This window comes from Heptranchias perlo, unplaced genomic scaffold (assembly GCF_035084215.1).
Source record: "Heptranchias perlo isolate sHepPer1 unplaced genomic scaffold, sHepPer1.hap1 HAP1_SCAFFOLD_52, whole genome shotgun sequence".
NCBI lineage: Eukaryota > Metazoa > Chordata > Chondrichthyes > Hexanchiformes > Hexanchidae > Heptranchias > Heptranchias perlo.
The window spans coordinates 3,906,988-3,921,467 of record NW_027139537.1 but is presented as its reverse complement, the minus strand read 5'-3'; the positions used below and the strand labels follow the sequence as shown (position 1 = coordinate 3,921,467).

At 44.6% G+C, this 14,480-nt stretch overlaps 1 protein-coding gene across 1 annotated transcript in view; it reads right to left on the bottom strand.

Moving 5' to 3' along the window:
- Positions 1 to 7,625, bottom strand: part of LOC137314534 (NACHT, LRR and PYD domains-containing protein 3-like) — a 215,810-nt gene extending 208,185 nt beyond the window's left edge. Inside the window, exons 1-5 of the mRNA XM_067979841.1 lie at positions 7,585 to 7,625; positions 2,871 to 4,685; positions 1,234 to 1,320; positions 899 to 1,069; positions 565 to 735 (exon numbers count right to left, since the gene is read on the bottom strand). Of these exons, the coding sequence (XP_067835942.1) occupies positions 565 to 735; positions 899 to 1,069; positions 1,234 to 1,320; positions 2,871 to 4,685; positions 7,585 to 7,625 (2,285 nt within the window). The remainder of the gene's footprint in view (positions 1 to 564; positions 736 to 898; positions 1,070 to 1,233; positions 1,321 to 2,870; positions 4,686 to 7,584) is intronic.
- Between the last annotated feature and the right edge of the window lie 6,855 nt (positions 7,626 to 14,480).

Genomic DNA, 14,480 nt, shown 5'->3' with positions numbered 1-14,480 from the left:
CCCAGACTGGGGATCAGAGAGAGAGAAAGAACAGGAATCAGGGTAAATCCCCAGTGTTGATTAATAAGACTATTACTGATACTAATAATAATGTACAGTATTTATTAATAGCAATATTACTGATACTAATAATACTGTACAGTGTTTATTCATAACACTATTACTGATACTAATATACAGTGTTTATTAATAACATTATTACTGATACTATTAATATACAGTGTTTAATAACGACACTTTTATTGATAGTAATAACGTAGTATTGATTCATAAAATTATAGCTGTTACTAATAATAAGGTGGAGTGTTTATTAATATCACTATTACTGATACTAATAATAATGTGTTTATTAATAACAGTTGTGGATACTAATAATGTACACTGTTGATTAATAAAATTCTAGCTGTTACTAATAATAATGTGCAGTGTTTGTTAATAACACTATTACTGATACTAATAATAATGTACAGTGTTTAATAATATCACTATTATTGATACTAATAATAATGGACAGTGTCAGACATCCAGTTATCAAAACACAATCTCACACAGTCTGATAATTACTGCAGTTTCTGTATTTTAAAGTCCGGGTTCCTCAGAGCCTCAGACAGTAGTTTCACTCCTGAATCTCCAAGTTTGTTATTACGGAGGTTCAGAACCGTCAGTGACCGGTTTGTACTGAGAGCGGAGGAGAGATCCACGGTACAGGAATCTGTGAGATCGTTATCACGTAACCTGGAGATCAGAGAGAGAGAGAGAGAGAGAGACGATCAGACATAACAGGAATCAGAGTAAGTTCCCAGTATTTATTGGTATTATTATTACTTATACTGACATTAAGGTACCGTGTTCCGCATCCAGTTATTATAAACACAATCTCACACAGTCTGATACTTACTGCAGTTCCTGTATTTTACAGTCCGGGCTCCTCAGAGCCGCAGACAATAGTTTCACTCCTGAATCTACCAATTTATTATTACTCAAGTCCAGAATTGAAAGTGACGGGTTTGCACTGAGAGCGGAGGAGAGATCCTTGGTACATGAATCTGTGAGATCGTTACCCCATAGCCTGGAGATCAGAGAAAGAGAGCGAGAGAGACAGAGACGAGCAGAGTTAACAGGAATCAGAGGAAATTCCAAGTATTTATTTGTATTATTATTTAAACTGACATTAATACACCGTGTTCGGTATCCAGTTATGATAAACACAATCTCACACAGTCTGATACTAACCACAGTTTCTGTATTTTACAGACCGGGTTCCTCAGAGCCGCAGACAGTAGTTTCACTCCTGAATCTCCCAGTTTATTGCATCCCAATCTAAACACAAACAGACAGAGAGTGAGAAACAAACTGAATCCAATCCCCGATCAGACACAATTTCTCTCTGATATTACAGGAAACACTGAAAAATCTTCAGGAAACTAATAACCAGATTTCCCTGTCACTGACAATGAATCTCACTCTGTCCAACGCCCCATAGATTCAGGGACTGTCTGTAAATGTATTTCTTAAATAAAGTGCTGTCTGTGTGAAGTATTTAAATGTCCCTCAGTCCGGTCTCATTCCTTGATGATCAGAATTACCCTCCTGGAGGTCAGTGACCTGTCCGTCATGTTTGGGTAAACTTGTATCATTTCTGCTGCGTCTCAAATCACGGATTTGATGGGAAAGGGACGCTTTCCCCTGAATTAAATGAAAAAGCGGTGATTACCTGAACTTTATGCAGTATTATATAATCTGTATAATATCTGGGTGTGAGTTATATTGTGAAACGGCGGGAACCATTGCTGTATAATTCGTCCCAAAGGATTTTTTGTGACAAGGAGAGTTTATTCTTTCTTGTTACAAGTTTTAAATGCCCCTTTACTCCGAGTTTACAGTGGAGGGGAGTTTCTCTCTTTATATTAAACTGCCTTTACATTTATTTCAGGTGTAACGTGCCCGACAGTTTTATGGGGAATTTTCTGGTGTTCTGTCCCCGAGCGGGGCCTTGCACAGGGGGCAGATACTGGGAAATTCCTGGGTTCACTGCCCTTGGTTAACCCAGGAGCCTCCCGCTGTGGGTGAGGCCCCACCGCTGACCGGTGTGTGTCTGTACTCCTGGGCTAATACTCGACCACCCGTTAGATTTGAACCTTTCCAGCGGCGGATTTTAGTTCCCAAATCGCACTGAAGTGTCGGCCTGGATTAATGAGTGAGGGGCCTGAATCCACGACCTTCTGACTAAGAGGCACGAGTGCTGCCAGCTGGATGAAGAGATGGTGGATGTATTGGAGAGTGTGAGGGCTGTGTCATTGATAAGTTAAGATAACGGACCGACGTCCTGAGGGGAAAGCTCAGCTCGCCCACTGGCGGTTGACTGCCCGAAAGCTGTGTTTTGCTCTTTGTTAATGAATGTTTGGTGTTTCTGCTTCCCTCTTCGGCACACGTTGACAGTCCGGTGACTGTCACTTGCCCCAACACCTCGGTAAGAGGGAGGGATGCTCCGACACACAGACTGCTGCAGTTAGTGTCGGTCTACGTGTAACTAACAGTGAGAAGGAACCTCTTCAATGGGCGTATCTCAGGCAGTGAGAAAAACAGCAATAAATATCATTTATTGCAATGAAATTATCAGACTCTTTCAGTGACCTGTATTTACTGATCCGATAAAGACTGTAAAATCCTGACTTGTTCACAAGGATCCATTTTAGATTCTCCAGTCCTGAAGAATTACTAACCGATCCTCTTATCATTTGTCATATTTGTGTCGAATCTGTTTCTCTCTGATTTAACTGAACTGTTTGTTTCCCTTCATTACGGAGCAACAACACAATCCGTGACTTTTCGACAATTGGCCTAACAGTTAGAGACAAATAAACAGTTACCTCAACACCTGGAATTTGTGCAGTACGGGTCGCAGCCGCTGGAGTCCTTCACACCGAATGGAGCCATGCTGCAGATTGAGGTGTTTTATTGTATCACAGTGTGCAATGACATGGGACAGAACCGCACAGTCAATCGGAGTCAGTCGCAATCCACTAAATGTAAGTGTTTCCACAGATCCCACTGTGACACGGGCCAGTGTTTTATTCTGAGACTCAAACAGGTAGTGGAATGTGTTCAGGAGGTCCCTTTTACCAGTTTCACTCCCTGTGTTTCCAATCTCTCCTTCAACCTTCTCCTTCACCCAGTCAATCACTCCGCAGATTGTTTGATGAAGAAATGGACCCAGAAACTCCTCCAGGGGCCGAGCTGACTGAGAGGAGGAGAGACCAACAACAAAACGGAGAAATATCTCAAATCGCTCATCTTCCTTGCTGTGGGCTTCACTGAGGAGTTTCCGGATGTCCCCTCGATCTGGAGTCAGGAATTGTGCGAGTGCGGCTACAAACTCTTGGATGGTGAGGTGCGGGAATGTGTAAACCACATTCTGGGCAGAATCATCTCTCTCCAAAAGTTCCATCATGAATCCAGACAGGAACTGGGAAGGTTGCAGATTGTACTTGATCAAATCTCCATTTCTGAACACAATCTTCTTCTCGGAGACTCCTGTGAAGGCCATCTCACCGATCTTCAGTAACACATCACGGGGGGATTCAATCTCTCGGCCATGGTTTTTCAGAATGTTGTAAATATAGTAGGAATATAGTTGGGTGATGGTCCTGGGAACTCGCTGCTGTTTCCTGTCTCTTTGTGTGAAGAAGGGACCCAGTGACAGACAGAGGATCCAGCAGTAGGAAGGGTTGTAACACATGGTGTACAGGATCTCGTTCTCCTCCACATGTTTGAAAACAGCTGCTGCCACCGCCTGATCTTCAAAATACTTGTTGAAATATTCCTTCCGTTCCTCACCAACAAATCCCAGGATTTCAGCCCAGACACTGATCTCAGCCTTTTCCAATAAATGTAATGCAGTGGGGCGGCTGGTCACTCGCACTGAGCATCCTGGGAGCAGCTTGTGCTGTATTAAACTGGACACAATGTCAGACACTTTGCACTCGTCTTCAGGATCTGTGCACATGTACTGAGGTTCTGTATTTTTCCGATTGTCAGCAAAATCGATACTGTCCTTGAATTCATCTAAACCATCGAATATAAACAATAATCCCTCTGGGTTCTTCCAGAGCTCACCCAGAATATTCCCAAAGTAAGAATACAGATCCAGTATCAGATTCCTCAGGTTTATTCTACAGTTAATAGCGTTCAAATCCCGGAATTTAAAACTGAAAACAAATTGAAAGTGTGGGTATATTTTCCCAGTGGCCCAGTCATAAATAATCTTTTGTACCATTGTTGTTTTTCCAATCCCCGCGACTCCGCTCACTGCTGCTGAACTCCCAGATTTGGATTTTCTCTGGGAAAAACTGCTCTGGAACAATTGATCAGTTCGGATTTTTTCCAGTTCTCTCCGGAGATGTTTCTCTCTCCACTCTTCATGGTCTCGGCCTCTTGCCAGCAGTTCATGTTCGACAAGTGTCCGATCTCGAACAGTAGAAATGACCGTTAGCTCAGTGTATAGAGTGACCAGCTGGAAAATCTTAACCTTCTCCTTTATTAAGATCGTGTTCACTCTCAGTGTTTCAGTTTGGACACGGAGTGCTTCCTTGTGTTTCTGTTGAACATCTTCAATTAGAACAGACAGAAAGTGGTTCTCAATGTTAGTTGTATTGAAATAAAAATAACTTCTCAATATGACTTTCCTGTTCAGAAAAATGTTCCGAGATTAAATTCACAGCTTCAATAGAGGTGCGAGCAGGAAATTAAACTCAGTCACTGAAAATCTCACTCCAATGCAATGAGAGCGGGGGAAGAGTCAGTTGGGGAGAATATTGAAGGGGCAGTGTGTCAGGGTCTGGAGACAATTCGATGTTTTTCTGTAGATAAACTGAGAGGAAGGGTAGCCGGGGACATCACTTTAGCAGGGACGGCCTTTCCTGTTGCTATCCATCCCCCGTTTGTGTTGTGCTACAGCAAATGGTAACAAATTATTTCCGCTGGTTTTACACAGAGTAAATGATTGTGTTTTTCATAACAGACCAGTTATATCAGCGATCAGAATCAGGGATAGAACTACCGCACGCTTCACTCAGTCTAAAGTTAGAGCAGAAAACATTCCGACTTCATTTCAACTGCTCTATAAATAATTTGCTCTGTTGTTGCTACTTACCGCAACTTTTCTAAAATGTAATTTTGAAAATTACAAATATGCTTCCATTTGCCAGTAATTAAAAGGTTGCTAAATTAAAGGACTATTGTTTGAGCGGAACAGAGTTCTCTCTTCCACTGCCAGTGGGAAATGTCCCAATAACTTCCTCGTCATCCACAACAGATGAATGTTATATTGTGTGGACATCTGGACAACTTCTCAAATCGCATCGATCACTTTCTGGCGGCTCATCATGTGTTGTACAATGATAATACTTCACTGTTTCCCATTTCTCCACCTCTTCTCCTACAATTTCTGCTCGGATATAATTCCAGGGACAGAGATAAAACTCGACTTCGGGCTCAAGGTTCCTTATCTGTGAGCCCAAATTCACTGCCGTTACATCACATGTCTATATGGGGCTTCACGGTTATCATGATCCTGCCGGGTGTCTATGGCGATTCACAGTGTATCAGGATCCTGCCAGGTGTGTATGGGGATTCAGTGTATCAGGATTCTGCCAGGGGTGTGTGGGGATTCACAGTGTATCAGGATCCTGCCAGGTGTGTATGGGGATTCAGTGTATCAGGATTCTGCCAGGGGTGTGTGGGGATTCACAGTGTATCAGGATCCTGCCAGGTGTGTATGGGGATTCACTGTGTATCAGGATCCTGCCAGGTGTGGATGGGGATTTACAGTGTTTCAGGATCCTGCCAGGTGTGCATGGGGATCTACAGTGTATCAGCATCCAGCCAGGCGTGCATGGGGATTCACAGTGAACCAGGATCCTGCCAGGTGTGCATGGGGATTCACAGTGTATCAGGATCCTGCCAGGTGTGTATGGGGATTAACAGTGTATCAGGATCCTGCCAGGTGTGTATGGGGATTCACAGTGTATCAGGATCCTGCCAGGCGTGCATGGGGATTCACAGTGTACCAGGATCCTGCCAGGTGTGCATGGGGATTCACAGTGTACCAGGATCCTGCCAGGTGTGCATGGGGATTCGCAATGTACCAGGATCCTGCCAGGTGTGTTTGTGGATTCACAGTGTACCAGGATCCTGCCAGGTGTGCATGGGGATTCACAGTGTATCAGGATCCTGCGAGGTGTGCATGGGGATTCACAGAATATCAGGATCCTGCCAGGTGTGTATGGGGATTCACAGTCTATCAGGATCCTGCCAGATGTGTATGGGGATTCACAGTGTATCAGGATCCTGCCAGGTGTGCATGGGGATTCACAGTGTATCAGGATCCTGCCAGGTGTGCATGGGGATTCACAATGTACCAGGATCGTGCCAGGTGTGTTTGGGGATTCACAATGTACCAGGATCGTGCCAGTTGTGCATGGGGATTCACAATGTACCAGGATCGTGCCAGGTGTGTTTGGGGATTCACAATGTACCAGGGTCCTGTCAGGTGTGTATGGGTATTCACAGTGTATCAGGATTCTGCCAGTTGTGCATGGGGATTCACAGTGTATCAGGATCCTGCCAGGTGTTTATGGGGATTCAGTGTACCAGGATCCTGCCAGGTGTGCATGGGGATTCACAGTGCACCAGGATCCTGCCAGGTGTGTATGGGGATTTCACAAGTGACAACGATCAGCAGCTGGATTAGGTGAAATAATGCAACCTCCACATATTTATGGATAATTCAGAAATCTTATGATCTGTAATTTGAATCTACGCAGAATAGTTGAGTATTGATGACAAATCTAAACGATTGTAAACAATTTTACAACACCAAGTTATAGTCCAACAAATTTATTTTGAATTCCACAAGCTTTCCGAGGCTTCCTCCTTCCTCAGGTGGATGGTGTGGAAATGACATTTTCGAATCCTTCGCATTTGAAAATCACAGAACAATGCCTGGTGATTACTGCCCGTTGCCAAGGCAACCACAGTGAGCAGACAGAAAGGTGTCACCTAAAAGGCCACCGGATATACAACCCCCCCAAAAAAAGAGAGAGAGAGAGAGAAGGAAGACAGTCAATGACCCGTTATATTAAAAACAGATAACATTTGTTCGCTGGTGGGGTAACGTGTAGTGTGACATGAACCCAAGATCCCGGTTGAGGCCGTCCTCATGGGTGCGGAACTTGGCTATCAATTTCTGCTCGACGATTTTGCGTTGTCGTGTGTCTCGAAGGCCGCCTTGGAGTATGCTTACCCGAAGGTCGGTGGCTGAACGTACATGACTGCTGAAGTGTTCCCCAACAAGGAGAGAACCCTCCTGTTTGGCGATTGTTGCGCGGTGTCCGTTCATCCGTTGTCGCAGTTGGCACTACCAAGTAAGACAGTTTGCAAGCTATCTAAAGTCAAAAAGTAATGGGCAGTTTGCAAAAGCCATCCAGGCAGGTAGGTGTTGATCTTACAATCTTCTGATTTGTAGTCAGACACATTATCCATTGCTCCAGTGTGCGCAGGGTAAGTTGCATCTCACACTCTCACAGCGCTGTGATATGAGCCAATACCGAGTCAGTCTCGGTCATGCCCACGCGACTCCACGAGTCCGGGAGTGTCAAAAGGTGCACAGTGAACAATCACCAAAGAGAGGGAGTTTCGATGCCTCCCTTTCTTAGCTCAGCTGGTGGATTGGAGGATAATTAATTAACATCAAAGCAAAACCATCTTTAAATCACTGTTTCAATTCCAGTTTGAAGGAGCGAGTGCACTTTTGGAGGAAGCAGCAATTTGCTCAAGGACGCTCTTTTAACTTTCCAGACAGCCAACAGCTCAACATGTTGACACCTCTTTTCCTTTCTCAAACCTGAAAGCTTTCTGTGTCTGCCCGAAGACGGCTGTTTCACTCGAGTATTTTTCTCTGCTCACCAGCAGGGAGCGTCTTTGAGCTGCAACTTATTAAAAATTTCAAAATATACTTTATTTCAAAAAATTTAAGGATACACACAGTTCAGTGTAAAAGTCGCAATTACAGTTCAAAACAATACAAAATAGTTCACACACACTATGATCCTATTAATTCAATGCAAAACACAGTTCATATCTTATATTACATTCTGTACAATACAAGGTGGTGTGGACTCAGTACATATCTTATATTACATTCTGTACAATACAAGGTGGGGTGGACTCAGTATATATCTTATATTACATTCTGTACAATATAATGTGGGGTGGACTCAGTACATATCTTATATTACATTCGATACAATACAAGGTGGGGTGGACTCAGTACATATCTTATATTACATTCTGTACAATACAAGGTGGGGTGGACTCAGTCCATATCTTATATTACATTCTGTACAATACAAGGTGGGGTGGACTCAGTACATGTATTATATTACATTCTGTACAATACAATGTGGTGTGGACACAGTACATATCTTATATTGCATTCTGTATAATACAAGGTGGGGTGGACTCAGTACATATCTTATATTACATTCTGTACAATACAAGATGGGTTGGCCTTGAAGTTCAGCAAGTCCGGCTTAAAAGAATTTGCTGATCCTTAGTATTTTGGTCTGTGAAGACGTCACCGAGCCCTCTTCCTCCTTCAGGCTACTGATCACCAGAGGTCACTCTGTGCAATTTCTGGAAGAAGAAGCGCGAGCAATTCTCGTCCTGCTCCATGGAGCGGACTCTGGACCGGAAGATGATGCTTGAAGCTTCTTTAACTGGACGGGTCACCTCACACCCCTCCCGCCCCCCGCCATGAGATCACAGGGTGAGGCCCCTTTTACTGTATCGGTCACACAGTGAGATCACAGTTCATAGAGTGTATTAGGGACTGATTCTTAGATCAATACGTCGGGAACCAACAAGGGAACAGGCCATTTCGGATCTTGTAATGGGTAAAGAAACAGGTTTAATTAATGATCTCAAAGTAAAGGATCCCTTGGGAAGCAGTGATCATAACATGATAGAATTTCACATCCAGTTTGAGAGCGGCGATTTTGGGTCTGAAACTACTATATTAAACTTAAATATTGGCAATTATAAAGGAATGGGGGTGGAATGGGCTAAAGTGGACTGGGTAAACAGATTAGATGGTGTGATGGTGGATAAGCAGTGGCAAACATTTAAAAATATATTTTATGACTCGCAACAAAAATATATCCCTGTGAAGAAGAAAGATGCCACATAAAGGATGAACCAACCATGGCTAACCAAGGAAGTCAAGGATGGTACCAGGTTAAAAGTAAAAGCATACAACATGGCAAAGATTACCGGTAAGCCCGAAGATTGGGAAAACTTTAAAAACCAGCAAAGAATGAATAAAAGAACAATAAAGAGGAGAAAATAAATCATGTGAGTAAACTAGCAAGAAATATAAAAACTGACAGTAAAAGCTTCTACAAGTATATAAAAAGGAAAAGGGTAGCTGAAGTAAACATTGGTCCCTTAGAGGATGAGACTGGGGAAATAATAATAGAAACAAGGAAATAGCAGAGGAATTGAACAGATATTTTGTATCTGTCTTCACAGTAGAAGACACGAATAATGTACCAATAATAGCAGAAAACCAAGGGACAAAGGGGAGGGAGGAACTAAAAACAATCACTATCACTAGAGAAAAAGTACGAGGTGAACTATTGGGTCTAAAGGCTGACAAGTCCGCTGGACCTGATGGCTTGCATCCAAGGGTCTTAAAGGAAGTGGCTACAGAGAGAGTGGATGCTTTGGTTGTAATCTTCCAGAATTCACTAGATTCTGGAAAGGTCCCAGCAGATTGGAAAACCGCAAAACTAACACCCCTATTCAAGAAGGGAGTGAGACAGAGAGCAGGTAACTATAGACCAGTTAGCCTAACACCTGTCATTGGAAAAATGGTAGAATCCATTATTAAGGAAGTAGCAGCAGGACATTTGGAGACTCATAATACAATCAAGGAGAGGCAACATGGTTTTATGAAGGGGAAATCGTTTCTGACAAATTTATTAGAGTTCTTTGAGGAAGTAACGGGCAGGGTGGATAAAGGGGAACCAATGGATGCAGTATATTTGGATTTCCAAAAGGCATTCGATAAGGTGCCACATAAAAGATTACTGCGCAAGCTAAGATCTCACGGTATTGGGGGTAATATACTGGCATGGATAGAGGATTGGATATCAAACAGAAAACAGAGAGTCGGGATAAAAGAGTCATTTTAAAGATGGCAATCTTTAACTAGTGTGGTGCCGCAGGGCTCAGTGCTGGGGCCTCAACTATTTACAATATATATCAATGACTTGGATGAAGGAACAGAGTACCTTGTGGCCAAATTTGATGATAATACAAAGATGGGTGGAAAAGCAAGTTGCGATGAGGACACAAAGTGTCTGTAAATGGATATTGACAGGTAAGGCGAATGTGCAAAATTTTGGCAGCTGGAATATAATGTGGGAAAATGTGAAGTCATCCGCTTTGGGAGGAAAAATAAAAAAGCAAAATATTATTGGAATGGAGCAATACTACAAAATGCTGCGTCCAGAGGGATCTGGGTGTCCTCACAAATGAAACACAGAAAGTCAACATCCAGATGCAGCAGGTAATCCGGAAGGCAAACGGAATATTGGCCTTTAATTCCAGGGGGTTAGAGTATAAAAACAGGGAAGTCATGCTACAACTGTACAGGGTGCTGGTGTGACAACACCTGGAGTAATGCGTACAGTTCTGGTGCCCTTATTGAAGGAAGGACATACTTGCATTGGAGGCAGTTCAGTGAAGGTTTCTCTTATGAGGAAAGATTGAACAATTTGAGTCGTTACTCATTGGAGTTTAGAAGAATGAGAGGAGATCTTTTGAAACATACAAGATTCTGAGGGTACTCGATGGGGTAGATGCTGAGAGGATGTTACCCCTCATGGGGGAATCTAAAACCAGGGGCTACAGTCTCAGAATAAGGGGTCGCCTATTTAAGACGGAAATGAGGAGGAATTTCTTCTCCCAGAGGGTCGTGAATCTTTGGAATTCTTTACCCCAAAAAGCTGTGGAGGCTGAGCCATTGAATTCATTCAAGGCTGAGTTAGACAAACTTTTGATCAGCAAGGGCGTCAAAGGATATGGGGAAACGGCGGGAAAGTGGAGTTGAAGTAAAAATCAGATCAGCCATGATCTCATAAAATGGCGGAGCAGGCTCGAGGTCCCATGGCCTGCTCCTGCTCCTATCTCTTATGGTCTTAAGGTCTTATGATGAGGTCAAGTAGGTTTTTTCCTCGTATTGGTTCACTCACCACCTGTCGGAGGCCCAGTCTGGCAGTTGTTTTCTTCAGGACTCGGCCAGCTCCATCAGTTGTCGTGCTACTGAGCCACTCTTGGTGATGGACGTTGAAGTCCCCCACCAAGAATACATTCCATGCCCTTACTACCCTCTGTCCTTCCTCCAATTGGTGATCAACATTGAGGAGGACTGATTCATCAGCTGAGGGAGGAGGGTAGTTGGTAATCACAGGAGGTTGCCTTGCCCATGTTTGCCCTGATGACATGAGACTTCTTGAGGTCCCGAGTCAATGTTAACTACTTCAAGGGCCATTCTCCCCTGACTGTACACAGCTGTACTGCCATCCCTGTTGAGTCTGACCTGCCGGTGCGAAAGTAGATAACTGTGAATCAATGATTACAGTTTCAGTGTCAAGCACTCACTGTCTGAATCAATGATCACAGTGCTGGGTCACCCACCCACTGTGTGAATCAATGATCACAGTGCTGGGTCACACACCCACTGTGAGAATCAGTGATCACAGCGCTGGGTCACCCACTCACTGTGTGAATCAGTGATCACAGTGCTGGGTCACCCACACACTGTGTGAATCAATGATCACAGTGCCTGGGTTACCCACACACTGTGTGAATCAGTGATCACAGTGCTGGGTCACCCAAACACTGTATGAATCAATTATCACAGTGCTGTGTCACCCAACCACTGTGTGAATCAAAGATCACAGTGCTGGGACACCCACCCACTGTGTGAATAAATTATCACAGTGCTGGGTCACCCACCCACTGTGTGAATCAATGATCACAGTGCTGGGTCACCCACCCACAGTGTGAATCAATGATCACAGTGCTGGGACACTCACCCACTGTGTGAATCAATGATCACAGTGCTGGGTCAACCACCCACTGTGTGAATCAATGATCACAGTGCTGAGATACTCACTCACTGTGTGAATCAATGATCACAGTGCTGTGTCACCCAACCATTGTGTGAATCAAAGATCACAGTGCTGGGACACCCACGCACTGTGTGAATTAATTATCATTATGCTGGGTCACTCACCCACTGTGTGAATCAATGATCACAGTGTTGGGACACCCACCCACTGTGTGAATCAATGATCACAGTACTGGGTCAGCCACTCACTGTGTGAATCAGTGATAACAGTGCTGGGTCACCCACTCACTGTGTGAATCAGTGATCACAGTGCTGGGTCACCCACACACTGTGTGAACAATGATCACAGTGCCTGCGTCACCCACACACTGTGTGAATCAATGTTCAGAGGGCTGGGTCACCCACGCACTATGTGAATCAATGATCACAGTATTGGGTCACTACCCACTGTGTGAATCAGTGATCACAGTGCTGGGTCACCCACCAACTGTGTGAATCAATGATCACAGTGCTGGGTCACCCACCCACTGTTTGAATCAATGATCACAGTGCTGTGTCACCCAACCACTGTATGAATCAATTATCACAGTGCTGTGTCACCCAACCACTGTGTGAATCAAAGATCACAGTGCTGGGACACCCACCCACTGTGTGAAAAAATTATCACAGTGCTGGTTCACCCACCCACTGTGTGAAACAATGATCACAGTGCCGGGTCACCCACCCACTGTGTGAATCAATGATCACAGTGCTGGGTCACCCACCCACTGTGTGAATCAATGATCACAGTGCTGGGTCACCCACCCACTGTGTGAATCAATGATCATAGTGCTGAGATACTCACTCACTGTGTGAAGCAATGATCACAGTGCTGTCTCACCCAACCACTGTGTGAATCAAAGATCACAGTGCTGGGACACCCACCCACTGTGTGAATCAATTATCATTGTGCTGGGTCACTCACCCACTGTGTGAATCAATGATCACAGTGTTGGGACACCCACCCACTGTGTGAATCAATGATCACAGTACTGGGTCAGCCACCCACTGTGTGAATCAGTGATAACAGTGCTGGGTCACCCACCCACTGTGTGAATCAATGATCACAGTGCTGGGACAACCTCCCACTGCGTGAATCAATTATCACAGTGCCGGGTCACCCACTCACTGTGTGAATCAATGATCACAGTGCTGGGTCACCCATCCACTGTGTGAATCACTGATCACAGTGCTGGGTCACTCACCCACTGTGTGAATCAATGATCACAGTGCTGGGTCACCTACCCACCGTATGAATCAATGATCACAGTGCTGGGCCACCCACCCACCGTTTGAATCAATGATCACAGTGCTGGGACAACCACCCACCGTGTGAATCAATGATCACAGTGCTGGGACTCCAACCCACTGTATGAATCAATTATCACAGTTCTGGGTCACCCAACCAATGTGTGAAACAATGATCACAGTACTGGGTCACCCACCCACTGTGTGAATCAATGATCACAGTGCTGGGTCACTCACTCACTGAGTGAAGCAATGATCACAGTGCTGGGACACCCACCCACGGTGTGAATAACTGATCACAGTGCTGGGTCACCCACCCACTGTGTGAATCAATGATCACAGTGCTGGGTCACCCACCCACTGTGTGAATCAATGATCACAGTGCTGGGCCACCCATCCACCGTGTGAATCAAGGATCAGAGTGCTGGGAGACCCACCCACTGTATGAATCAATGATTACAGTGCTGGGTCACTCACCCACTGTGTGAATAAATGTTCAAAGTGTTGGGTCAACCACATACTGTGTGAATCAATGGTCACAGTGCTGTGACACACACTCACTGTGTGTATCAATGATCACAGTGTTGGGACACCCACCCACTGTGTGAATCACCGATCACAGTGCTCGGTCACACACACACACAGTGTGAATCAATTATCACAGTGCTGGTTTACTCACCAACTTTGTGAAACAAAGATCACAGTCCTGGGTCACCCACGCACTGTGTGAATCAATTATCACAGTGCTGGGTCACCCACTCACTGTGTGAATCAATGATCACAGTCCTCGGACACCCACCCACTTTTTGAATCAATGTTCACAGTGCTCGGACACCCACTCACTGTGTGAATCAATTATTACCGTGCTGGGTCACCCACTCAATGTGTCAATCAATGATTACAGTGCTGGGTCACCCACCCACTGTGTGAATCAATGATCACAGTGCTGGGACACCCACCCACTGTGTGAATCAATGATCACAGTGCTCGGACACCC